General features: G+C 43.3%; 1 protein-coding gene across 1 annotated transcript in view; it reads right to left on the bottom strand.

Annotated features, from left to right (window-relative positions):
- The window catches only part of snx19b (sorting nexin 19b), a 49,868-nt gene extending 28,433 nt beyond the window's left edge, over positions 1-21,435 (bottom strand). Inside the window, exons 1-11 of the mRNA XM_033630550.2 lie at positions 21,346-21,435; positions 18,962-19,244; positions 18,602-18,796; positions 17,218-18,456; positions 16,356-16,554; positions 14,378-14,478; positions 14,145-14,264; positions 13,784-13,908; positions 13,149-13,242; positions 12,903-13,062; positions 5,102-5,231 (exon numbers count right to left, since the gene is read on the bottom strand). Of these exons, the coding sequence (XP_033486441.2) occupies positions 5,102-5,231; positions 12,903-13,062; positions 13,149-13,242; positions 13,784-13,908; positions 14,145-14,264; positions 14,378-14,478; positions 16,356-16,554; positions 17,218-18,456; positions 18,602-18,796; positions 18,962-19,244; positions 21,346-21,383 (2,684 nt within the window). The 5' untranslated portion in view covers positions 21,384-21,435. The remainder of the gene's footprint in view (positions 1-5,101; positions 5,232-12,902; positions 13,063-13,148; positions 13,243-13,783; positions 13,909-14,144; positions 14,265-14,377; positions 14,479-16,355; positions 16,555-17,217; positions 18,457-18,601; positions 18,797-18,961; positions 19,245-21,345) is intronic.
- Positions 21,436-26,813: the final 5,378 nt, after the last annotated feature.

Genomic DNA, 26,813 nt, shown 5'->3' with positions numbered 1-26,813 from the left:
GAGTGTGACTTCTTTTTCCACTCAGATACTCCACCATATCTTTACATAGCAAATACTGGTTTGCTGCTCTATCCTCCTGAGACCCTGTGTCCTAATATGAGGACATCACATTTTGGGTTTACTTGGCCTTATACTTCATTCTACTTAATTTAGACCTGTTGTCCTCGTTCGTGGACAATTAGTGCCACGAACGAGCCCATCTAGTCCATCTAGTGGTAGTAAGAGCACAATACACTAATCCATGTAAAAACAAGATGGCAGCCATCTCTGCCAAGTCAGACTGCAGCCGATTGCGACGCACAAGTAGACAAGGTCCAAAACCTTTATGACTAATAATGTTTGTAGTTTGATATGGCAACAAATTTGACCAATTTTAGCAACAGTAACAAGCTAAGACACTGGTGATTAGGAAGTACTTGTTTGAGGACACTGGGACTTTGTTATCGGCACACTGGGAATTATAGTTGACAATGTTTGTTTTTTTAATACTCATCAGGTCCTACTGATCCCTAATAGCTAGGAGAATTTAAAAAAGCATACCAAACAAAAGTTCGGGTTTCAGAAGGATATTAATCATCTGAATTAACCTTTATTACAGGGGTGTCCAAACTTTTTTTGAATGGGGGCCAGATAAAACAACGTGAAAATACCTAGGGGCCAACTGATTCTCGCATCAAATGGGTTTAAAAAAAAGTGAGACAAATGCAACTTTTTTATCTTTTAATGAACTATTACTATGTGATGCCTGTCTACAAACTGTATGATAGTCATTGTGAGGCTGGGGTAAAAATGCCAAGTGATCTTGCTCTGTTAACCATTATTGTGTAAAGGGCCACATATGGTATATTTTGAAAGTCAAGCCGAGGGCCGATTAAAATTGGTCTGCAGACCACAATTGGCCCCCGGGCCAGACATTGGACATGCCTGCTTTATTACAATGAGGCAAAAGTGGAAGCAAATGCATTTCCCCCACTGAGTTCTGCATAAAACATCTTGGAGTGTCTTACCAAGCCTAAAGCATGGCCACTTACCAAAAGAAAAAACGAGGCAGCTGAGGTTTGCTCATGGTTGGGTTAATAATGCTGCAATGTTTCTATGACTAGACCTTCATCAGGCAAACAGTTTTGTAACAAAGAGAAGCCATCTTTTGGTACCAGGTTTTTTTCTTGATTTCGTTTTTCACTGTGATACCTCAAGAACACCCTCAAGATGCTCTTGAGATATCGTGTTTACGAGAATGAGACGGACTGATGAACAGCAGACAAAGCAAAACACATAATGCCTCTGGCCATGGCTATTGCTAGTGTGGAGTCATAAAAACATTGTGGTGGCTACTGACGGTAGCTTGTCTATTTACTGTAAGAATGACTGACGACTGTGCTGACGATCCTCTCCAACCAATCAGTGGTCTCCAATTATCAGCTCAACTTGCTTGTAACCTCGACCAAGGTGGCACCAAAAAGTTCAAGGTACTATCCACAACTTTTGCCAATGGAAAACCAAAAAAGAACAGATCCAAGCTAGTGCAGTCAAGCCTTACCATGCAGTGAAATGTGGCATGTGCTCGCCATTTTAGTGCAGGGGATGGTAAGTATAAGACTATACGAAAAGTCAGGGGATCCCCTAAGCCATTAGGATTCATCCAGTGTTTTCCATGGCTATCCATCAATATTTCAGTCTGAATCAAAGTGGTGGATCAGTCATCTAACCAAGCTAGAAGTATTTTTTTGGCAGAGCATTAAGGCTGGGCTAGGAATGGACACTAAAACTGCCACCTCTTTGTCTCTTTTATCTCTTAATCAGATATAGTGCATCCCGTAACACTCAGGCGTGGTTCTGGTAACCATCAGTAAATCCTGGCTAAAGACCAAAAGTTGTGCGCCGAGACACTTTAACACACCCTGACATACGCTAACAATTTGAACTGTCATTCACATCAGTTTTTCCCTTTAGGAGAGTGGCTTTTATATAACTTAAATTTTTATGTAAGCTTTACTTGCTTTACTTCTGCTTTTCATTTTTATTCTCTACTTATCATGTACCACTTTGCGTTTGTTTCTAACTCACATGAATAGAGCTATCTTAATAACACAGTTTCACCAGTAGTGTTTCTGTCAACAGCGGTTCAGAGCATCTTGTCTCCTCTGATCAGAGAAACCAGTTGATGAGAGCAGATACTCGCCACGCTGAGAGCTGTCACTGCACTGCTGACAGACTGCTGCCTGATATAGACGAGGCCAAACAAAAGCACAAGGCCTTTCATACTTGGCTGGTGGAACTTCTTAAAATAGAGGGCCCAGTATCAATATGAAGAAACGATATTCCCGTACTGACACCCCAGGGAACGTGAGGTCAGAGCATGAACACCACAAACACTAGAACCTGAGAACATTGTCTGCATGTTCAGTTTACTGGCAGCGGGAGCTATACCTATCTGCGACAAATGTTTGGGGAGTTGATGTCAGGCATTCTACTGAGGGCCGAACAGAGGAGCATATGCATATGTGCTTATAGACTCTATTATACAACAAAAGTGAGGAGGTCTCTGATGAGCACATTTCTTTACAGCCTCTGTAAAGTGATTAATAGGTATGCTGCATGGCAAGTGATGCCCCTGATTTTTTTATATCACAGATCGCTGCAGAGGCTCATAGTCAACTCTTGTCTGAAATATCAACCCTCTTGACTAACGACTGTACATTCGCCAGAGTCCCCTCTCCAGCTCATAAACAGCCCTCTCTGTGGAATCTCCACCAGGAACCATGTGTTCTCATGTCCTGAACTGGCGGAGTCCACAGACTCAGCCGCCCCCTACTATGTAGAACTTTCCATCATTTCTTTGCTGTAGAAATGCTTGTAAAAGCACTTTAAGAAGATCGAGTCATTCAGGGGCAACTGTTGTTACAAGGAGAGAAAAATAATTTGCACTGTCGTGGCAGTATCAGCAAGGTTTCTCTACAAAGATCTTCATTGGGTTGCTTCAAAATGTTACCAGGATCTGCTTATACCCAGTCGCTTAGGATGAAGGAAAGTATCTACAGTATCTAGGTGAGGTTTTGTCTCTGGAACATGACATGGAAAAACATGATTGGAATTAAGAATAGCAATAAATTCAAATGAAAATGGTGGATTGCCTTAAGACTCTAGGAAGAGTACCAGGCTTTGAAGCCGGTTTTACTCACTCGTCAAACGTGATGACGCCATGGGGCCCTTACACTACTTGCCCATAATTGTAATTTCACGATCTAGCATACACTTAAAGGCACCGTATGTAAGAATGTGGCCAAAATGGTTACACTCAAATTCAAAATACTGCCGCAAGTCGTGTCCGCCCCCCCTCCCCTACAGATTCGAGGTTGCTGGACAGCGGCATGCTGGAGACTGATTTGTTTGCCCACGGGCGGCTACCGTGGCAGGGCCGCGGCGCTGCGTCCTTGATCTTCGGTTTTCCAGCGGACTGTTCGAGCAAGTCCGGCTTCTCTGCTGCTAATGCTGCTGCTGGGATACAGCGGAGGAGGAGCCGGCTGCTAATGCTATGTACCGGGACACGATGACCCACCTGCACATGGGCTACAATGTATGATCGAAAATGAATAACAGTTGAAAGTATTCGAAATGTCCATCCCCGTCTAGCTATGATGCTAGTTAGCCAACTTTGGCTACAGCTTACCTGTCGAGGAGAAGAGTAGCCACTTCGACATCCGATTTCAAATTCTTCTCCGCTTTCAACCATCTCCACCATTCAAAAGCATCTCCTATAGACCCTCCCTTTGCATCGAGTTTTGTCTTGGCGTTTTTGGGAATCATAACAAGGTCGTTTGGGTTTAGTCGCACCGTCAGCCATTGTAGCTCAGTCGTAACTGTAAACTATAAACATGATTTGCAGACCATAAAAAAATGTTTTAAATGCGAATATTCTGGCTGTACTATTGTTGTCGGTGAGATCAGTATTTTATATTAACATTATTCCTTCGTCTCTGTGACATATTCGGATGATTTTACGACTATTTGCTTTAGATTTCTTACATATAGCTCCTTAAAGGTGAGATCAAACGCAGCAAAAAAATGAAGAGGCGTACATGATGGAAAACAAACGTCACACACCGACGCAAATTGGAGCTACATTACATTGACAGCTTCACAAAATAAATTTGACCTTATATTATATTTTGAGGAATGTTATCCACGGAAGACAACTGTATAAATTTCATTACATGAAACAAAATTCCATGACTTTTCCAAGACTTTTAATGACTTTTTACTATTGCCATGACCTTTCCAGGCCTGGTAAATGTCAAACTCTCCAGGTTTTCCATGATCTTGTGTACCTTGTTTAAAAGCTGCCAGGCCACCAAAAACACCTAACCTCTCCTTCACAGTCTTCTTACAGTTTACATACCATGTGTTTGCCACCAACCAACCACTTACTAGACATACCTTGCTGAGTTGTGGGAACAGTATCACTTTACGCCAAAGGAAACTTAGCCAACTGATATGTATAGTGATCAGGGGTTAACAATCCATCTATAACACATTGCTGTATAGAGCTTGAACACATCATAATGTAACTCAATGCAACCTCTGTTAGTTGTGTGCAAACGTTAACGAGCTCTTCTTTCAACACAGATTCATCGCTCACAGTGTAGCATTATTAGGGACATGACTACAGTGAGTTTACTGCATTTTCATAATTACTTATTCAGTCTTTCTTTTAAACTCGGTGCAGACTTGTTTGGATCAATGTTTGAACTTTTCTTGGGCGGAGATGGACGGTATTTTATTGTGTCCTCTCATTCCATCTCACAGGTAACGAGGCTAAAACTAGCACGTTCAGCTAGGTGTTGTGTTTCCATCATTACGGGATGGCTAAACCTCTAGACTTACTTGCAGATTCACTGTCTATTAACTTAATTTTGCCAACTTGTTTTTTTTCCATCTTTCCATTTAATCCGTTTTATTTTGAGGATTTTTTGGCTGCAGTGCCAAGTCGCGGGGGAAAAAAACTTTGTAAAGTCTGCTGTAAGACATGTGTTACTGAAATCACATTTTCCTGAAAGTACTCTTTGGCATCCCATGACTGTTAATGAATGCAGCATGTCACCTGTTAATAAGGGTCCCAAACAGCAGCCTGATGGTCTTCTGGATGTTTTCAGTGCACAGCCAGCTCCACTGCTCCTTCATCAGCAGACACAGGATGTTCAGAGCCACCTCAGCCAGCGCCGTCTCAGAGGCTGCGCCCACAGCATGCAAGACAGACATAAAATAAATAAAAACACAACTCAGGACGGCATACCGCGAGATAATCACTATGTCACAGGCAAAGATCAGACACAATATTCAACATATACTGCACTACATGTTGGTTTAGCATGCAAAAGTAGCAGCTGACAGACAGATGCATCTGTAGAGAGACATTAATGTATATCTGAAACCAAACATCTGTTTTAGAGAAAGACACTTCAGGTCCAGTAATCCCATCAGCACCCCACTTCATATATTTTGTAACACTGCCCTCATGTGGTTAGACTGATGTACTGCGGCTTCTGCTGAATGTGATTTTTATTCTAGCACCCTCTAATCAACCATGTTCTGCTATTAAGTCAAGTTGTCTTTTGGTTTTACTTTCGATGCTATCTGCAGGATATATTTTAGTTTGTGTGTATTAAATCTGAAAAGCCAAATCAGAAAACACCTTGATGGCATCACACACCTCTCCGTAGCCCCGATCAGTGTCTGTCAAAGGTTTTATCCTCTACACACATTTGATTCTTTTTTCCACAGTGAAAACCGCAACTGGAATCTATAAAAACAGACATGAATTCAAAATGACTACTAGCCTTGGGCGGTATCACAGTTTTACAGTATACAAGGGTATTTAGAAATCCCCTCCGGTAAGATTTTCAGTAACGTCATAAATACAGCTGCTCTTCTTTCTTTTGAACTCGTTGTATTTATTGCACAGCACGCACCATCAGAGGTCAGTCTCTGCTCTCTGCTGATGGAACAAGCAGCTGAGCGGACAGATATAGCGACTCCAAGTGATGGAGGACTGTGAACAGGCGGCAAGCAACATCGGAGAGAATGGTGGAAAAACAGTATAAATATACTGTGTACCCCGGTGAAATTTCAGGAAGGTGGGAACTAGGAAGGTATAAAAAAATTAGACACCGCCTGAGCCTGATGACCATAGCGGCACCATGACTTACAAAACTACACAGAATTTTTAACTGCCACCTCTACAGTCCACACAGGGTGAATGATTACTGACATGATTCAGAAGAACCACTTTAAAGAGCATGAGGTAGATGTGTATGGATACACATACACTAAGTACTCTGTTTAAAATATCATGCACACAAGCTACACCTTACCCAGTGAAAGGGTTTAAGCGAAACTTGGTCTGCAGAGAGAGAGAACTTATGTATTTGGAGAACTGGATCGTAGGAAACAGGAAAATAAATAAAATACCATTACGTGTAACAGTGAGTTTACATTAGTCACAGATGTTGCAATAATAAACACTTCCACATACGGGTATCCCACCCTGAGTCAGTCTGAGCATGCACACGCCCATGAGCCGTGCATGAGACTGTTTGTACTGACATGCTTTAAATAAAAAAGGCATGTTTTGGGGAAGTACTGAGCCTATGACAGGATACATGAGACTTGGATTATACTGCAGGAGCTCTTTATAAATGGATGTTTTGATATAGTTTTCATTCATTATCTGTAACTGCTTATCCAACTGGGGGTCGCAGGGGTGCTGGAGCCTATCCCAGCTGACACTGGGTGAGAGGCAGGGTTCACCCTGGACAGGTCACCAGACTATCACAGGGCTGACACATAGAGACAGACAACCATTCACACTCACATTCACACCTATGGACAATTTAGAGTCACCAATTAACCTGCATGTCTTTGGACTGTGGGAGAAAGCTGGAGTACCTGGAGAAAACCCACGCTGACACAGGGAGAACATGCAAACTCCACACAGAAAGGCCGAATTCAAACCTACACCCTTTATATAATTTTACAATTAATGAAGAATGTTCACCTTTTTTGGATTGTCTGTTCACCCATGGAGGGATACAAGAAATACTAAACTTTCTTTTTGAATTCAAATCAACATGCAGTTACTTAATATACAAATGGTCATTTTGCAGGTGAAGTTTTCTTTTAATCTGCTATGCACTGCCCTCATTGGTTCGATGTCGGGTGGACTGAGCAAGCTCGTCAGCAAGCGCTCAAGAAAAACACACCAAGTGCAGCTTTGGGTGGAAAAATGTCCACTTAGTACATTTTGGCTCCACGCAATATAAACCTTCTGGCCACTATATTAGGCACATCTATACAAGATCAACATATTTTACTGTAACAAAAATGTTTAAAGGGAAGGTTTAGTTTGAACATTCCAAGAGGTGTTAATTTAGCTATATGTTAACCATAAAGGTCGTAGTTGGTGGTGGTGTTGTACTGTACAACATTATATTGACAAAAAATTACACTTCTGACAGTGTCAAACAAAACTGAACTTTATTATCTCTGTACAGGTCAAGTTTGTGACTGCGCTGTTACATTGGAAAGCACTTGATTTAACAGGTGTACCTAACAATGTAGACACTATGTGTACATCGGTGCAGGATTACTGCAAGGGCGGATGGAGGTGACATTTCAAATGTAAAGACAACATTTGTGGGAATCATCTATCTTGATTCATGTGGTTTGAATTCCCCTCTTTAAATGAAAATGTCAATGTCAAGAGCAGGTTTTGTTTTGTTTGGGATTTTTTTTTTTTTGACAAATGCAAAGATTTCTGGTGTTTCCCAGCCACTTTTCTGTACTTCTCTTTCTTGGATCACATGACTGATTACACTCGTGCTGACTGACTCATTCTTGATTGCTTATCCGTGATAGCCTCATTCAAGTTTTGATTTGAAATCCCCCCCTACAAAGATGAAATTCAAACTACATCACATTATACAAGACGATTTTAAGAGAAAAATATTTAAATGCTTTAAATTCAGTGTTTATAATTTAGTGCGGGGTGAATTTCAAAATTAGGAATTGGTTTCTAATGATTCAATGTGCTGTAAATGCACTGACTAAAACACTGAGGTATTCAGACATCTATATCTCAGCTGTGAAAGTAGCACATTAGTTCTCAGCGGACTGTCAGTCTGGTATGTTTTACAGTGTAACATTACGGTCTGGTCAGAACTGGTCACTTTCATTCACCCTGACTGTCTGGAAAAAAAACTGTCCTTCACAGAGACAATGACCAGATGCCTAACGAGGAAGAAATGCAATTTGGATTCAGTTAAACAGGGAATGTCTCATTCTAGTGTCGAGCAAATGCAGAGATAGTTTCCATATGATGTTCATGATATCATCCCTTTTTCCGAAGGTGACTCCCTGTGATGGGAAAGATGGAGCAGTGATGATAAATGATGCAACACGGTGGATGGCGAGAGACGTTCCAAATAAGAGTTACGCACAGTTAATGGTTAGAGTGACATCTGTAGGTAACCGGACAATATTTTGGTAGCGGAAGCATTCTGGTTTCCCTTGCTGATTAGACTATAAACTATGACCTGCACGCAAGTTTTGACCTGAATATCATTCATGCATTATCCGGATATCCACTGGCTATACCTGAGTCTCCAAAATATTGGCATGTGCCCCCAGAGGCTGGCGAGGGGTCTGAGATGGGTGTCATGGGTAATATTACGCATGGGTCATCAGGCAAAGAAGAATGTGAAGAATAAAAAAGATGATATCTCTGGTTCCTGTGCACTCATTTTGATCCTTTTTTAGGTGTCCGACAATGTTATAGGAGTGCAAAATACGCAGAGTAGCCTTTTAATGCTCCGTTAGTATGCAAGAATCACGCAGGAATTGTTTGAGGAACATTCAGGTGACGTGGTGTGAATGTCCTGGAAAACACGGTCGCCCACTAGAACTACTTGCCTTCCTTTTGGGGCATGCTGGGACGCAGAATACCCACCAACTCATCAACCTGGCGAGCTGCATGAAACACTGAAGTCTGCATGGTCAGCAACAGCAAGACATTACAGGTCGCTCGTTAAATTGCTGCCATGACATGAGCAACACCAGGGATACTCAACTTGCTTTGCTCTGGGGGCCACTTTTGCAAAGTGACAGGAGGCCAGGGGCCACAGAATAAACAAACATTAATTATTATTCAGCAGATAAATTGAACAAACAAGGCGAATCCAGTTGCAGCAGCCCGGCACAAGTCAGGTGTACGAAGGGGTTGTTTTAGGATTTGAGCACATTTGGGGCTTAGCCTGGACCTCCCCTGGTACTAGGGCTGACCTGAACGCTTCGAAGCTCTGAAGCTTGAATCATTGCCATGGTAATCAAAGTCCAAATCAGTATCTGAATACACAGATTTTCTACACCATTATCCCAAAAATCCTGAATAGCCCATAAAGTAACAAACAGTAATCCAGTTATTATGCATCAGCAATAATTATTATTAGTTATTCTCAGACAAGGACATTTAAACTTAGTCATAGGACTAGTTTTGTGACTCGGACTCACCCTCATCTAACATCAGTCACTAGCAGTCCAGTACTAAAGAACCTGGGACAGTTTCACCACCTGTGACAGGCTTACAGATTCACTAGCAAGATGTCGAAAAAGCAACTGGAATAGTTCCAAAATCTGTGAAGATGACCCCAAAATGTCGAGTGCCAGATATGCCAAAGGAAACTGGCACATCACAAATCTACACTGCAAGTAACAGGTCAACTGTCTCGCCAACTTTTCTTTCTTTTTAGCTCATGTTTCAAAAAATGTACTCTCGGATCTCATTACCCAACATTATCACAGAAATGTTTCACTGAAGCTTCCATGTCCCAAAACTGGTATTCGCAACAGCCCTACCTGAATACATGAGCTCTATTTTAATGCTTTTCGTGCACTCATTATATTTGAAGTATAAAAATATCTCCCAGTGTGAATGAATTTATTTTCATTACGAATTAGAAAATGATCGGTGGTCCGCTCTACAACCACAGACCATAAGTTCAGTGGGATCAAAGACCAAAGGTTGTTTTGAACAGAGTTTCTGTGTCTTCTGTTTCCTGAGTGTAATTCTTCTTTCATAGAGGGGACGTGCATATAATGCTCATATGCTAAAAGTACATTTAATCCTTATTAGACTTATTTATATAGGACTACTGTCACAGATACATCTTGAGGTCAGCACTCTGACTCAAGTCTACAACTGAAGCTGTGTCTGTTTCACTTTCAATTCTGGCTTTGCTTACTCACATTCGCCCACTCTCTCATATGGTCTCGCTGTCTGTGTCTCTCAGAGGAGACAAGTTATCTAACATTTCAGCATAAACATCATTAAATTAAGTTTCCAACCCTGTCACAGACAGCTGTTCACTCCAGCCAGGCACTGTCCGAGCTGCTTTCAGCTGCTCGTTGACCTGTTCTCATTACCACCAACACAAATTAACCCATGCCAGTGACTGGGGTGTAAATGGAAGCTTTCAGGAAGCTTTTGGAAAGGAAAAAAAAAGGACTGTCACACCAAGTCACATCTGTTGCAGCAGCATGTCAACAGTTGCCAAAACATGAATCCAGTCTGATGAATCCGATGAGTGACTGGAATATGGAACAAGCTGGTTTCCATCAGATAGTCCCACTGTAATCGTGGCGAGATACTGAATGGAAAGTGGTGGAGTTAGGCACACAGGAAAGCACGGAGAAACGACAGTCAGTGAGTCACTGAGTTGGTCAGACACAAAGGAAAACGAAAGCAGACAAACCAGGGTGAGTCAGACAGGCAGACGTGACGATTGCGGAGATAATGATGAGAAGCTGGGAGTAGTCTCGACAGAAGCCATCAGATGAAATTCTTGTGAAGCCTTCAAGAGTTCACAGATATAGAACTGGTCCTCATTCACTGGGTCCAGCAGACTGCAAACAGTTACTCTGCTGCAGGTGATGCGGTGTTGGCAGGTGGGTGTGACAGATGAATTAGCTCCAGTTCTTGAACCGATTACCTTCAGTACTCTATAATTCTTGGTGCCATCTAGCAAAGCAGCCCGCTTTTCCGTCAGTTTCGAGTGGAAACATTGTCATAAAGGATGTGTCATTAGCGGAGGGCGGTGCACAATGCACACCGAAATTAAACAGTAGCAGGAAAATGACGTTTCGCATTGATTACCTATCTTGTGACTGCAGATATTTGTTTTTATGCAAAAACAAGCGCGGAGCATGTATAAATGAGACCACTGCACTATCTGTTTTTTATAATGATTTCTTGGTTATCGTTCTATTGTTGCCTTCTCCATCCTCTCTTTACAACCTGTAGATGACAAGACCACTGATGTCATCACGGTGCGCACCTTAGATCAAGGAAAACCTGCTGTTTTGGTTCCAGTTTGGTTCCAGCTCCCAAAGATTCAAAATTAGGACGCATTCACACTGGCACTATTTGGTATGCTTTAAACGTACCCTGGTCCACTTCCATGGATACTTCTGTTCGTTTGGAGCGGTGTGAACGCTCAATCGAACTCTGGTGCGGAGCAAACGAGCAAACCCTGGTGCGCTTGAAAACTGGGGGTCTCGGTTCACTTGCAAGTGAGCCCTGATGGGCTGCAGTGGGAAATGCAAATGGACTATCAAGTGGACCAAAGAGAGGAAGTGAGCCAAAGAGAGGAAGTGACGCAGAGTGAAGTGCATTTTGGGTAGAAAAAAAGCAAAGCCAACTGCACAAACTGCTCGTTGCTTCACCAGCTGCTTATACTGGGCAGCTTCTTGTGAAAAAACAATTAGGTCTGAACACCAAAGTAAAAACAGAAACACCAAAGACTGCATAAATTTGGTGTTGCTCCATTGTTTGTGTGGTGACCAAGCCGGCTGGAGGGGATGGATTTCTGTTTTCGGTCCTGGCCAATCGATGAGCTGGGTTTTCTTCTTCCTTGTGCTTTTTTTCTTCCTCGTCAGTGGTCATTTCGAGCAATACCGCCCCCAAACGAGCAGCTGTTGTAACTGCGTGACGTTGTCCAGGCGGTTTGGTCCACTTTAAAAAGTGCAGTATGAAAGTGAATCGAACCAAATGAAGGCGCGAAATTTTTCGGCATTCCCCGCCAAATCTAACCGAGTCCCCCAGACTTTCCTGGTGTGAATGCGCCCTTAGGTGCGGGAACCACAACAGAACCTTGTGCTTCGGTCCTCCTCACTGCACCTTGTCGACATCACTGAGCTCACTGTGCCCTGGGAGGATGCTTTGGAGGAGGGATACGATTGCAAGAGCCTTAAGTACGCCAACCTGACAGCAAACATTGAGCAACTTGAGGGCAAGTAAACTAGCAGGCTGCTTAAGAAAATGGGAATGAGAGACACCACTTGGGCCCAGAAATGACACCAACAACAGCAGGGATAGAGGGAGTAATAGCAGAGGGGATACAAGATGTTGCCGATCAGCCCACCACTGAATGTGGGTATCAACCTGATAACCCTAATGAAGCTTTCAACCCCCACTAACTGCCCAAACATGGCTCCCACTCAGAAACCCTCACTTTCACTCATTATCTCAAGTATGTCCAACAACAAGGGATTGGCCTGTTAAATACCAACTCAACTCAAGTCAAGTAAGTTTTCTCCTTTTAGTTTCACCTCTCTTCTCCCCTCTCATCCCTCATCAAAGTAAGGAAGTAGTCTGGCCCAGTTCAGCAGGGGAGAGTTCAGTCCACGCAGGAGTCTCTCCTCAGCTCTGCTGATCTGTGTCCTTTGAGGTCAGTCCTCTGGTCTCTTTAAACTTAACTGCAGCAGCTCAGAGACAAGTACCAAGCACACAACCTGGGATCAAGCAGAGTGAATACTTTATCTCACAGTTTATCCCCTCGCCCTGTTCTTACCAGTTTCCTGACCATGCTTTCCTCGAAAGCTCTCATCCAGATAGACCCCGAATTGTTTTATTACTGGACTGTCCTCCTTCTCTGACTCGGCTCTGATGGACAGTTTTTCTTGGTCGCTGACAAAGACTTGCAAATCTTCCAAAGACATCCCGTTCAACACCTGTCAGAGCAGAGAGGAAGTAGTAACACCAGGTAAAACTTGATTCAACCCTAAAGAGTGATTACAGGAGCAGTAATGTGACTTACGGCGCTAGTTTTCTCCCAGCTGAACAAAACTGGCGGTCTAATGTCTGAGCCGTTCATGAAGGGGACGTTTTTACTGGAGAACTTCAGACGAGACCTGGGATCATAGAAACGTAATTAATACACACACAAACACACATAAAATCAACTATATCATTCATCATTGTGCAATAATTAAAGGGATAGTTCGGATCTGTTGAAGTGGGGTTGTATGCTTATCCATAGACAGTAGATGTCCAAACGTAGCAGCTCTGCAGCTCTACTGATGCCGTCTACTTTTACTCATCTAATGTCCGACTGCCATTTTTCTTCATCATGTGAAGGAGTCGCAAATTTAATTTCTTTGTACTTGTGCAATGACAATAATGACATCTATCAGTCTTTCAATCGATCAATCTATCTCTGATCTACAAGACCTTCCTCAGGATGGAGGATCTGAAGATCTTATGGATCTAAACTTTGCCTTAAAAAGAGAAATAAACCTTTTCTTTGCAGCCTCCAGTTTGCACACCTCCTTTGCACCCCCACATGAGTCACACCTCCCACCCCCTACCAAAAGTGTCTGTTGATTCTCTGTATAGGTTTGTGTTTCTGGTATATATGTAGATAAAAGTTGGTCTGGATTTCTGGAGTCATACTTGCTCTTCTTGTCAGAACTTATTTTCGCTGCATCCATCTCTGTCTCATTATCCTCTGTTGGGCTCTGAGGTTCTGAACGAGGAAACGCCGTCTTCAGGGTGTCCACAATGGCATTCACTACAATCTAAACACGGAAACACACACATGACCCATGGACTTACAACCTCACCATAAACCCAATAGAGGCTTATACTTATCCTGAAGATAAACAGAACTCTACAACCATCAATAAATGTTTTTAACATGTCATTTTTTATGTGTTTATGACCTTGCATCACAGTCTGATTATAGTAATTATCCTGCATATAAAATGTCCTTGTCATAAAGTCAAGTATTGGTCGTGCTATAATGAAATCAAACCTTGTCTATGCGTGACACGATGAAAGGTTTCTTGACAAAGGCAATCCTGGCGTCTGTATTGAGAGCCAGGAACTCCTGCATCTCTTCACTGTTGGCTATTTCAGAGATGGCACAGAGGTTCTGAAAAAGAGGACAGAATGCTGGTCGACAACTTTACAGATCAAAAACAATAATAAATGTTCCACTGGGGATACAAATACTAAATTAATGTAATACAGTAAAACTCTACTAACCTTCAGGAAGGTCTCCAGAAGTCCTTTCCGGGCCTCTATCTTGTCACTGTCCATGTTTCCAAACGGCATGTCTGGGAATATTTTCTTTGGACCTTTCACACCTGAAACAGTCAGATCAGTCAAATTACAATAAAATCCTGGATGCTAGATCAAGTACCAAACATCAGTCAAACTGGATCCTTCCTTCCTGGATTGGCGGTTTGGTGCGGCTTCTGCAGTGATGCAGGCACTGCGCCGTTCCGTCGTGGTGAAGAGGGAGCTGAGCTGGTAGGCGAGGCTTTCGCTTTACTGGTCCATCTACGTCCCAACCCTCACCTATGGTCATGAGCTCTGGGTAGTGACTGAAAGAATGAGATCAGGATACAAGCAGTGGAAATGAGTTTCCTCCGAAGGGTGTCTGGGCTCAGCCTTAGAGATAGGGTGAGAAGCTCAGACATCTGAAGGAAGCTCAGAGTAGAGCTGCTGCTCCTTTGCGTCGAAAGGGGTCAGTTGAGGTGGTTCGGGCATCTGATCAGGATCCTCCTTGGCGCCTCCCGCTGGAGGTCTTTCGGGCACGTCCCACTGGTAGGAGGCCCCGGGGCAGACCCAGAACACGCTGGAGGGATTACATATCTCATCTGTCCTGGGAACACCTTGGGGTCTGCTTCCCCTTTACGACCTGGCCCCGGATAAGTGGATGAAAAAGGATGGATGGCTCCTTAATCCAAAGGTGTCAAACATACAGCCCAGGGTCAGAACAGGCCCGCCAAAGGGTCTGTTCTGACCCACTAGATGACTTTGCACACCTAATATTGGTGCACTTGTGAAGGCTAAGAGGTGACAGGTTTCAGGAGCAATTTAAACAGCGAGTGGACACTTGATGTAAATTGCTGCCTCAGAGACTTTTCCATCTCGACCAGAATACAGCTCTTTGAAATAACAATGAATACTTACTGTGGTCAGATTTAAACTGATTGAAAACTGTGCAAAATATTGTTGAACAGCAGATTCTGTACAAAATAATCTGTATCAGACTTCCATCAGAAAACAATAGGGGTGAAACCCCGCACAGTGCCTCATTTTGTGTTCACACTGAGCGCAAATAAAACAATTCATGCGAGTGAATTACATGTAAAGTCAATATAAAGATGTGATAAGATGTGAATTCCCACCAGTCAGCACGATGGACACGAAATATGCAAATTAAGTGACGCAAATGAAGCGAATAGCATGATTTCGCATCATAAGCTTATTCACAGGAGATGAAGAATCTGAACTTTAGTGACTGAATCGTGCAGCAATAGCCAATCAACACTGAGATCCTTTGGTGACACATGACCCTGAGGAAGCAGAAGTTCATACATTGATTCAGTGATTTCATGTGCTCATGAAGCAAGTCAACACAAAACAGTCTAGTGTTCAAACTTGTGTGAGTCATAATGCAAATTTAGGTGTATACACAACATTACACTGACAAATCTATAGACTGTAAATGGTTTACAAGGCAGGAGATGACTCAACCTGCTTCTTCAACAGCTCCCACTTCAGTGGAAAGTTATGAAAAAGAAGTTACATGTAAGGACAGTGGACTGACTGAATGTGTAAAAACTGAGACAATTTGCACATAATTTTCTTCAGGTATTTCAGGCTGTTCGTCATTTGTTTTGTGATTCAATGGATGTTTTCAGAATCTTTACTCTAAAAAAGGGAAAAATTTGAAGGTGTTGTTATTTGTAGGTTATTATGTAATGGTTTTACTGGTCTGGCCGACTTGAGATCAAAGAGGGCTGTATGTGGCCCATGAACTCAAATGAGTTTGACACCTCTGATTTAAGCAATGGCCAAGACCTGAACGGCAAATCCAGGTCTGTTCGTAGGCCATGCAAAGATTCCTCCAAGCCAGACTAGAGCTTACTCCAAACAGCAACACAGGGTTTTAAATATAAATCTAAAATACACAAAATGTTCAGTAACATGATCCAGCGTCCATCCTTCCTACCTTTGATGAGTTTCCGTAGCTCTGATTTTTCTTCCAGCCGTGTCTGCAGGTTGAGGAACTCGCTGTATCGTCTGTTGACCATGTGATAGGCTACTGGCTGAATGGGTGACGGATTCTCACAACCTGACGGCAAAACGTCAGTATCCTCAAAGCCTGGCTGGATGCCTCCTGGGTTCTCACAGCCCATCGCTGTCTCATACTGAAAACAAACACAATGAAGAAGAGGGTTTGTCATATATTGTGTGTATCATATGTTTTGTGACATTTGTAAAATGCCCTGAGGTCTGATGTTGATATTTGGGAGACCCAAACTCTGCATTAAAAACTAGGACTACTCTTAAAATAAAAAAAGATACGACGCAGAAGAGAGAAACTGTTCCCTTTTTTGGTATCGATCCTATTGATGCTAGAATCGATCTTCAAAATGAAAACGTAGTATTGAAAGTATCGGATATTTTAGGATCATGCCCAATCCTAGTTTGTGGAGTTTTGAGTTGGGGTGGATAACTGATCAGTCGATGTGATCTCAAGTTGATGGGCAAGAGCAGCAGCTGTTTGTGAGTGAAAGCAAACTTTAGACCAAGCACACTTGAGGTAAAGTGTCATTTTCACTGTGCCCTCTGTCTGTGCAGCAGATGATAACCGAACAGTATATATATTTCAACCTCAGGAACGGTCCAGCTCCAAAATTAGAAAATCTAAACGTGACCGTAGATGATTTAATCGTAGCCGCCCACCGCAAAAACATGAATGTGTGGGAAAACTGGATTATAAGGATAAAAATGGCGACATGTTGCACCTGGAAAACATGAATACCGCACAGAGGAAAGAGAAGCAGATACAGATGATGTCATCTACTTACTTTGATGGTGTAGAGAGTGTAGGGGTGTGAGCCAGTGCCGCGGTGCTCCTTAGCTGTGATGGTGCCAGTGATGCGGAGGTTCTGGATGATGACTGGTCCATCAGGGCTGCTGAGGGGCTCGAAACTGAACGACGGTATCGGGGAAGAGCCCTGCAGCGGACTGACTACAGTCAGCTCGTTGGTGTTCCCCAGCCCAGTCTGCTCTACTCCCAGAAGGAGCTCTCGGGCTGGGTTTACTGAAGGAGAACTACCTTCCCTCTCCAGGTCCTGGAGGCTGCTGTTACCAGGAGTCCCCTCTGCTGTCTGAGCTGATGAGGGGTCACAGCCATTAGGATGGCTTACTGGTTCTGAACTCACCAGGACCTTAGGACAGGAGCCGTCCATCGGACTGGGGCAAACATCCTCCAGGTCCACACCAATGTTGTCAACAGATGTGGCACATTCTTTCTGCCTGTCATACAGACCCTCGTCTTGGTCGATCATCACCAGGGAGTCAATGGAGCTTCGTTTGAAGTCAGCCAGAGGAGAATCCAGGTCAGAGTCATTCTCCTGGTAAAATGGGTTTGACTTGCTTCCTCTCATGTAATGTCTTAAAAAGGGTAGAGTAGGGTCTTCTTCTTCAGTGTTGTTGTGTGAACAGTCCACCTCCTCTGAGTCAATCACATCATAGGCGGCAAGCTCAGGCGTGGCCACTTCTGTGTCACTGACCACTTCGGTCGCCGCTCTTAGTGGGGGAACTTCATTATTCTTTTGAGGTACATGTGTTGTCTCTTGTAGTGGAGCTGGCTCAGATTCAGCAGGTGGTGGCGGTAGCGGTGGCGATGAAGCCAGTGGCTCTGTTGCAACTGGCTCCTTTGGCTGGCTGGATTTGTTGAATATTTCGATCACGAGAATGTTCAGCCAATCGGGGTCAGACAGTTTCGCGATAAGAGGGAGCAGAACATTGCAGGTGATGAGCTCTCCGACAACAAAGCGTCCAGTGCGGGTCTCTAAGTGAGGCGATGGCACCAAAACATGCAGCAATAAATCTACAACTGCTCTGGTGTAGTTGACTTCCTCTGCGTCACTGGTCATGGCAAGATGAGGCGTGGTAACGCTGGAATACGCTTTCCACAGCTGCTCGCTTTCATTGCTCCACTTGTCCGTCAGAGACATTTTCTGCTCGGTCACCAGCTCCTTGGCTCTGATGTAGTCCTGCAGGTGGCAGCCGAACAGATCCAGGATCCTCTGGGTCAGCTCCTGCAGTGAATTGAAAGTTGTCCCATGAAAGACCATTAGAGATTTCACTTCTCATTTACATGACGTTTAAGAAATCATATAACCCAGCTAGACAAGTGCAGGCAGGCACACGGCACCACTCTGCAATCACTGATGTCTTTAATACCTTCCTGTCGAGCTGTCTTGCACGTATTTTCAGCTCCATGGCCATGGAGATCATGGCCTCCTGGACCTCTGTTTCAAAAGCACTCTCAGAGGACACAGTGGAGTACCAGGAGGTGACAAAGTCCCTTATGATTTTCCGCACAGTGTTGTGGATCTCCATGTCCAAGTGATGCTCATCCTCCACAGATGGTGGAACCTGAAAGTTTTCAGGGACAAAAAAAATGCAAGTATACTGGCACTTGATACAGATTTTATTGGGTTCACCGGGCAAGGATAAGATTATCTTAGCCCAGTAAACCACATAAAACTTTTATGATCTACAAATGAAAAGAGAAACTACCACTGTTAAATGTTCTCTTACCTGCTCCATGGTGATAAACCTCTCCAGGTGGAGCACACTGTTGGACTCCAGGACGGCCTGCGAGCCCAGCCAGCCACCAAGCACCACCAGCAGGCTGGTGAACACACACAGCAGCCAGATGTTGACCAGCAGGTGGAACAGCACCAGCCATGCCAACACCACACCAAAGCCTAACAAGCTCCTTTGTCCCAACACCTCAGCCATGGCACTGGGGGGGTTACTGTCTGGCTTGACGCCCTCGGGATGAGATGTGGAGGTCATGCATGCCAGAGCAACATCACACCTTGAAAGACAAAAACCAACGGAGAGTATAGATTAGGTAAAACCTCATAGACAAGTGGAGAAGCTGCATAGATGTCAATATATTATAAGTAAAGAGAATTAATGTATGGTCTGATTAATCTGCAATGGGGCAGGGGCAAAATCTGTTCAACTGCTTGTTAACACAAAGAGCTAATCAGCAACTCAATGCATTTAGTCATGTAGACATGGTGAAGACGACCTGCTGAAGTTCAAACTGAGCATCAGAATGATGAAGAAAGGTGATTTAAGTGACTTTTTAAGTGGCATGGTTGTTGGTATTTACTGGGATTTTCAGCACAACCATCTCTAGGGTTTACAGAGGATGGTCCCAAAAAGAGAAAATATCCAGTGAGCCAAAATGCCTTGTTGATGCCAGAGGTCAGAGGAGAATGGCCAGACTGGTTCAAGATGACAGAAAGGCAACAGGAAGTCAAATAACCACCGGTTCCAACCAAGGTCTGCAGAAGACCATCTCTGAAGCAACAACACCTTGTCCAACCTTGAAGCAGATGGGCTACAGCAGCAGAAGACCACACCAGGTGCCACTCCTGTCAGCTAACAACAGGAAACTGAGGCTACAATTCACACGGGTTTTCTCACCAAAACTGGACAATAGAAGATTGAGAAAACGTTGCCTGGTCTGATGAGTCTGGATTTCTGTGTCCATCCCTTTATGACCACAGTGTACCCATCTTCTGATGGCTACTTCCAGCAGGATAACGCACCATGTCACAAAGCTCACATCATCTCAAAGTGGTTTCTTGAACATGACAATGAGTTCACTGTACTCCAATGGCCTCCACAGTCACCAGATCTCAGTCCAATAGAGCACCTTTGGGATGTGCTGGAACGGGAGATTCTCATCATGGATGTGCAGCCGACAAATCTGCAGCAACTGTGTGATGTCATCATGTCAATATGGACCAAAGTCTCTGAGGAGTGTTTGCAGCACCTTGTTGAATCTATGACACCAAGAATTAAGAAGGGGGTCCAACCTGGTACTAGCAAGGTGTACCTAATAAAGTGGCCGGTGAGTGCAATCACCCATTGAGGACAGTGCAGACAGCAACCTACATCAGTTTAATTACACAGCATTCTGCTTTAAGACCCCATAAACCAACCAGTACTCATGCTTGCAGTGTGTCTGTGTAGTGTAATCTATTACAGATGTACTTAGGAATATGCACCATCAACTAAGCTAATAAACTACTTAAACCTGATTTATTACACATAGAGTTATGAAACGGTGCTTAATTTTACCGTAACTGACCTCATTAATGAGGAAGAACAAATTAAACTGGACACCATCTGCCGACTCTATGCTAGCTGCTAACATATGTCTCGGTGACGACTGTTTACCTTACGTCATCCAGAAAATGTTCAGTCACACTATTATTTTGTTTACATGTATTTATCACTTCTAACAAGCTTCCGCTAACTAGATAATGTCTCTAACAAACGTTAGCCCTGATTTGTACCGCTATCTGTTCTGGTGCGAAAACGCGACACCAAATCCCGTTCAGAAAGTTAACAATTTACTGTTTATTTGGAGCATGGCGCATAAATGCCGGATGAAGATGTTTTTAAAAGCTTATATTCTCCATTACACACAACAAGAGAGCATTCGGCATACATGTTATTCGACCTGCAGCGATATTTTCCAACATAACATCTGTTGTATGCTTCCTCTGTCTCCACCCTCCACGGTTAATTAACGTTTGTAGTGGACTCGAAATGAAAGGCGGGGTCATAACTTACAAGTCGAGATATTACACAAGAAATTTCGTTTTGATGTACTAAATTAACGCCGAACTACAGAGGAGATCCTAGTTATTTATTTGAGGTCTACAAAAGTGACCTGTGAGAGGTCAGTTTTTGCCAATAAGCCTATCTTTCTTAAATTAGTAAGTTTTTGAATGGAGGCTTGTAGCATAAGGCTAGCACCCGGAGATCGAAGTGTCGCAGCTAGCTACAACTTCACACAACACGCTGCGGGCACAGTGCAACATGCAAAGTGGCGTCCTGTGGTAGATACACACTTCCTTCGATCCCTATTTAGATAAAAGAGAAAAATGTTTCACCTGGACGAGCTGTCATGGCACGGGATGGGAGGTCTCATGAGCGTCACCGCCGTCTGCTTTGTTTACTTCCTGTATCATGACGTATGTTCGAACACCTCTCAGTGGCTCCTGGTGCTCTGTAGAACAAGGTTGTCAGAAAAATTAAAACAGGACAACTTTAAAAAGATAGACGAATAAAACACGGATTGTTTTGTTGTCATTCAGCAACTACAGCTCCCATGGGACTTTGTCAGTAGCTAAGACTCATGGGATATGTTGTTTTATGACGATATGATATGCTTTTTGCTTGCTGTACATACAGTACATATTGTTCTGTTGATAAAGGGGAGAGAAAAAGAAAAGCTGTTGAACAGACTTCAGGGACTCTGACTTGTCACACACAGATGTCAGATTATTATTTGGCAGCTTCGCCTTGCAGTCATCGCTGGAACTAAGTCATCATTAGGGACTGTTCGTTACTTATCAGAGGAAAGGGATTTTTCATTTTCTCTTTTTTTTTTGTTAGTTTTTTTTTCTTTCAGACACTCCCCGAAGCTACAAATATTTTTCCCTGTGCCCCTTCTAATGCTGTGACTTTTCCAGGTTTTCCATAACCTTAGGAACCCTGAAAAGTTGAAGAAAAAATCCTAACTAAGCAATAACCCAAATTAAACTTTGGCGTTTACTTAGGTCCTGTTTATACGACAACGATTTCAACAGGTTGAAAACAGGTTCCAGAGTGCAGTTTTTTGGAAACAGCAACGTCTCCGTTGTCATGTAAACTTGCAATATGCAGTTCCTCTGAAAACGGAGGCATGTGCGAGAAAGTCGACCATCACAACAACAATGGCGGACTCTCGAGTTCTGTTTGTGCTTCTCACTCAGTTGAATTTCTCCAGCAAAGTGTAGATTTACTGTACTTACCAGGTGTGTATTGTTTCATTACAAAGTCACACCACCAACTACTGGCCTGGCATGTATACGACAGTATTTTTGCAGATCCTTGTGCACGGTGATTGTTATGAAATCGTTGTCGTCCAAACACGGAACTTTTTTCGAAACAAAAATGAGAAACAATTCCATTTTCAGTGGATTGTTTTTTTGTGTAAACATGGCCTCAAGTGTTATTGTATGACTTGGGGAATCCAAACTAATCCTTTTAACTAAGTGATCAAAGCAGCAGTACGCCAACAGTTCCAGAGTTCAGCGTGCCAAAATGTTTTTGTCCATGGAGTCTGGTGGCTTTGACGAAAGCATAGATGGGGAACTGAAGTGGTTAACAGCTTTACCATCAGAACAGGCTGTCTGATGGAAAAGTAAAACAGTGAAAATACTCTCAATATATCGCACACTTGAACTGCCATTAATTTTTTTAGGTGGGGCTTCTTTAGGTGATTAAAACACATCTACCGTATGTAATACACTGTGTATGGATAAGTACCCCAAACAACACCACTTGAAAAGATCCAAACTCACCCTTTAAAGCCCAGTGGTTATGTCAGAAAAGACGCTAGCACCTAAGGGATCTGATCCTAAGAAACCGAGATGACTGGGCTAAAAGCAACTCGGCTGCACCAACATTCACTGGGATTACCTCAGAATCAACAGAATAATAAAAAAATGCACATAATAATCCTAAATCACAGCAAAATCCTGCACACACTGTAGTGGCTTTAAAATGCAGAAATACTGTAAAAGTCAGATGAAAGCTGTTCGAAATTAAAAGTGTAGTAAATTAGCACTGAGGGTTGTGCCTGCTCTTTGCAAGTAATGCCAATGTTATATTCTGTTAGTTATTAGTTACTAGATTTAGTCAGGTTTGTGACAAGATGTCATGTCACTGTTATTTTGGTTACATATTTCTCGGCCTATGCCCGCCCTCTGTGCCTCCAGTACGCGAGCAGTCTCTCATATACTGTTACAAGATTCATGGGTTCATTGAGTGAACTTCAGCTCACCATAATCTCACTGGTTGAGGAAAATTGGAGCTTAAGTATAAGACCCGTTCAAAAGGATGGGATCTTTTAAGTCAAATGATTTGCCATTTAACCATCCACCAGTAGTTCGGTAAATTGCCTCTTTTCAGCAGTCCAAATATGTTTCCTGTTGTTCCATCATAGGTTGAGACTATTTGTTGCTCAGTTCTTTGTGCATTTTAATTTCTCACACTGATGGCATGTCAGACCCTGACCTAAAAAGCCACAAAGGAAACTAAAGTGGCACCACAAAGTGTGGTAACGTCTTCTCACTGAAACTGCAAAGTATGTTAATTACCTTCTGCAGTATTCATGTTACAAAAGTGTGTGCTCTGATGAAGGTCAAGTAGACTGAGTGAAACACTGCATAGATGTTAGAAGTGTGCAGACTTCAGGGGCCGTATTCACAAACTTTCTGAGAACACTGAGAGCTCCTAACTTAGCCTAAACATTTTTAGTAAGGAGTCCTAGCTTAGGAGTGACTTAGGACAGTTCTCAGAGCAACTTTGTGCAAGGAAGAGACAGAAACTTTTACCTCAGTGAGGAGGTGTGGGTGACTTTGTTGCTAGGTTTGATGCTTTCTTTTAACAGATGTGATTGGTTGTCACAGACACACCCCTTTGTGAGCCTGTAGTAATGGGCAAAGCAGTTCTTAAGATGTTACTGAATCACTAGAATCAGTTCATTAAAAAGATTCGTTCAAAAGATTCGTTCACTGAATCGTTCAGTGCTTGGCGGGAGGAGCCCTGACTGTGTACTGTGTAGTCTGACTCACTGAACTGATACACGGCTGAGCTACTGCCGCGTCTGCCCTGCACTGGTGAGTCTCATTACTGGCCAGCCTAACATTTTAAGTTTGTTTATCTGGAAACTAAGTCTGTTAAAACAATGGGGAGGTGTGTGATTGTGTTCATGTGGCTTGACTCCTGGCTACATTAGCCATTAGCTTGAAGAAAACGGTCCCTATGAAAGTGTATCGCTGAGAAGAAATGATTTGAATAACTCAGGGATCAGGGTTACGTTGTTCACCAAGTGACTCATCATGCGGTAGGCAGTCCCTCCCTGCACCCTGGCTGTCTCGCGAGTGACGGCCAATTTCCACCAGATGCGTGTTGCTTGCGTCTCCGCTCTGGAATGGCAGCGGAGCCGATAGGATTCAGTTCTAGTCAATGTGTGTTTCCACCGGCTGCGGCTGTGCTGCGTTCCGGCTCCATCACAGCTGCGGCACTCCGGAGCCCTCCGCAACAGATACGCAGGACTTCTATTTTTGCCAGACGCCGGAGCACAACGCAGCAATTCAGCACAGAGCAGATCATGCGGGGCAGGAAGTCGTGCACAGAAACACAATAAAACATCCGGTTAATTTTCAAAATAAAATACACAGTGTTCACGGCAGATCATATTTCCCTGCACTACACCTTAAAAACTACATAATGGGCAGAGGCAGGCCTGAAGTCAACAGGTCAGAGGTTTTCAGACGTCATATCACCCCGTGAACACCATGGATGAGAAGATATTAATCATGGCAGTGCACCGAGATGTCTTCCGGCGGAGCTGCACCACACCGCACAGCAAACGCAGCCGGTGGGTATTGACGGACGGCGGAGCATGCAGCGGATAACCAGCGCTGCCGTTCCGCAACGGACACGCATCCAGTGGAAATCCGGCGTGATTCATCGTTCGTATGGACCGAATCGGCAGTTCCACTCCCCGCCTGCATGCTCACTGCTGAGCTCAACTGAACTGAGAAATGAACGAATAAGTTCCGGAAGTGATTCAGTTCAGTACGTTCACTCAACAGATTTGTTCTTTTGAACGATTCGTTCGCAAACGACACAACACTACTGTAAGGTGTGGACACCCAGTGGAAATGAAATGAACTGCTGACTGTGATCACTCTGCTGATGGAAGATTGAGACAGACACAAGTCATCACTGCTGCATTTTCCCAGTTTTCCAAATATCTCAGTGTTGTGATCATTTTGTTTCTGGCGTTATAGCGTTAGGTGTGAAATGTGTGCGTATCCCTAATGAGACTGACCACAAATATTACACCTGCATGACCTATTTACTCACTGTCATCCAGTGTTTGGAGAATATCTCTCCAACCTCTTTGTTCTTAAAAGTCCTTCTCCCTACTCCTAACAGTTTTTCACTTTAGAAGTTCTCTTAAGGTCTAAGGCACTTATCTTTACAAGGACCTAGTCTAAACTTTAAGGGGAACTTAGAAGGAAACGTCACAAGAATTTCGTCACTAGGAGCAACTCCTAGTATGAGGGAGCTTTGTGAATATGACCCTGGAGTCAGGAGATGATTAGCTTAGCTTAGCATAAACTCTGGAGGCAGGCTCAAACAGCAACGTTCAAACAAGGTCCTGCCGGCAACTCTAAAGCTCACAGCTAAACACACTGTATTCTACATGCTGTAACTCTTTGCATTACTGACTGAGTGCAGATTATACAGTGTGTGAAGTAAAGAGCTTTAGATGTGCTGGTAGACCGAATTGAATCCTTCTGACTGCAGGTATTTTGGAGAGCATGTTGAATGCAAACAAAAGAAACATATCTCAGCTTGGAACAAAAATAATCTACTCTAATAAAGAAGCTGCTGTGGTGGAAAAATAACAAACATACTAATCACATGCATGGGATCTCAGCTCAGTATGTTCTCACTGGCCGAGAAAAATTAGAACTTAAGTATAGGACCAATTCAAAAGAATGGGATCTTTTAAGTCAAATGATTTGCCATGTAACCATCTACCAGTCGCTCTTTACTGTGCAATCCAAATATGTTTCCTGTTGTACCATCATAGGTAGAGACGTATTTGGTGCTCAATTCTTCATTGCATTTTTATTTCCCAGAACCGATGGCATGTCATACCCTGACCTATAAAGCCACAAAGGAAACTAAAGTGGCACAACAAAGCGTGGGAACGTCTTCTCACTGAATCTGCAAAGCATGTGAATTACCCTCTGCAGTATTCATCTTACAAAAGTGTCTCTCAACTTGTCTTTGTTGACTTTTGGGCCTTAAAAGCAACTGTGTGATGCTGCCAAAACCTTGAACTCAAAGAATATCACAAAACAGAAATTAATGAAACACCCAGTCCATCTTGAAGGAATAATTCAATGCTTATTTTTTGAGAGAAAACTAAGGAGATACCGCTCTTGTGTCTGTGTGCTACATACAGAGCTGGAGTCAGGAGATGATTAGCTTAGCTTAGCTTAGCTTAGCATAAACTCTGGAGGCAGGTTCAAACAGCAACGTTCAAACAAGGTCCTGCCGGCAACTCTAAAGCTCACAGCTAAACACACTGTTATCTACATGGTGTAACTCTTTGCCTTACTGACTGAGTGCAGATTATACAGTGTGTGAATTAAAGAGCTTTTAGTAGTAGACAGAGTTTTGAACTTTGGACAAAGCCAGGCTTGCTGTGTCACACTGCTTCCACTGTTTATGCTTCGCTAAGCTAAACGTCTCCCTGCTCCAGTCACATACTGAACACACAGGCATG

The sequence above is a fragment of the Epinephelus lanceolatus genome, chromosome 4 (assembly GCF_041903045.1).
Source record: "Epinephelus lanceolatus isolate andai-2023 chromosome 4, ASM4190304v1, whole genome shotgun sequence".
Classification (NCBI taxonomy): Eukaryota; Metazoa; Chordata; class Actinopteri; order Perciformes; family Serranidae; genus Epinephelus; species Epinephelus lanceolatus.
The sequence above is the reverse complement of the archived record's forward strand: the minus strand, read 5'-3'. Positions and strand labels throughout refer to the sequence as shown.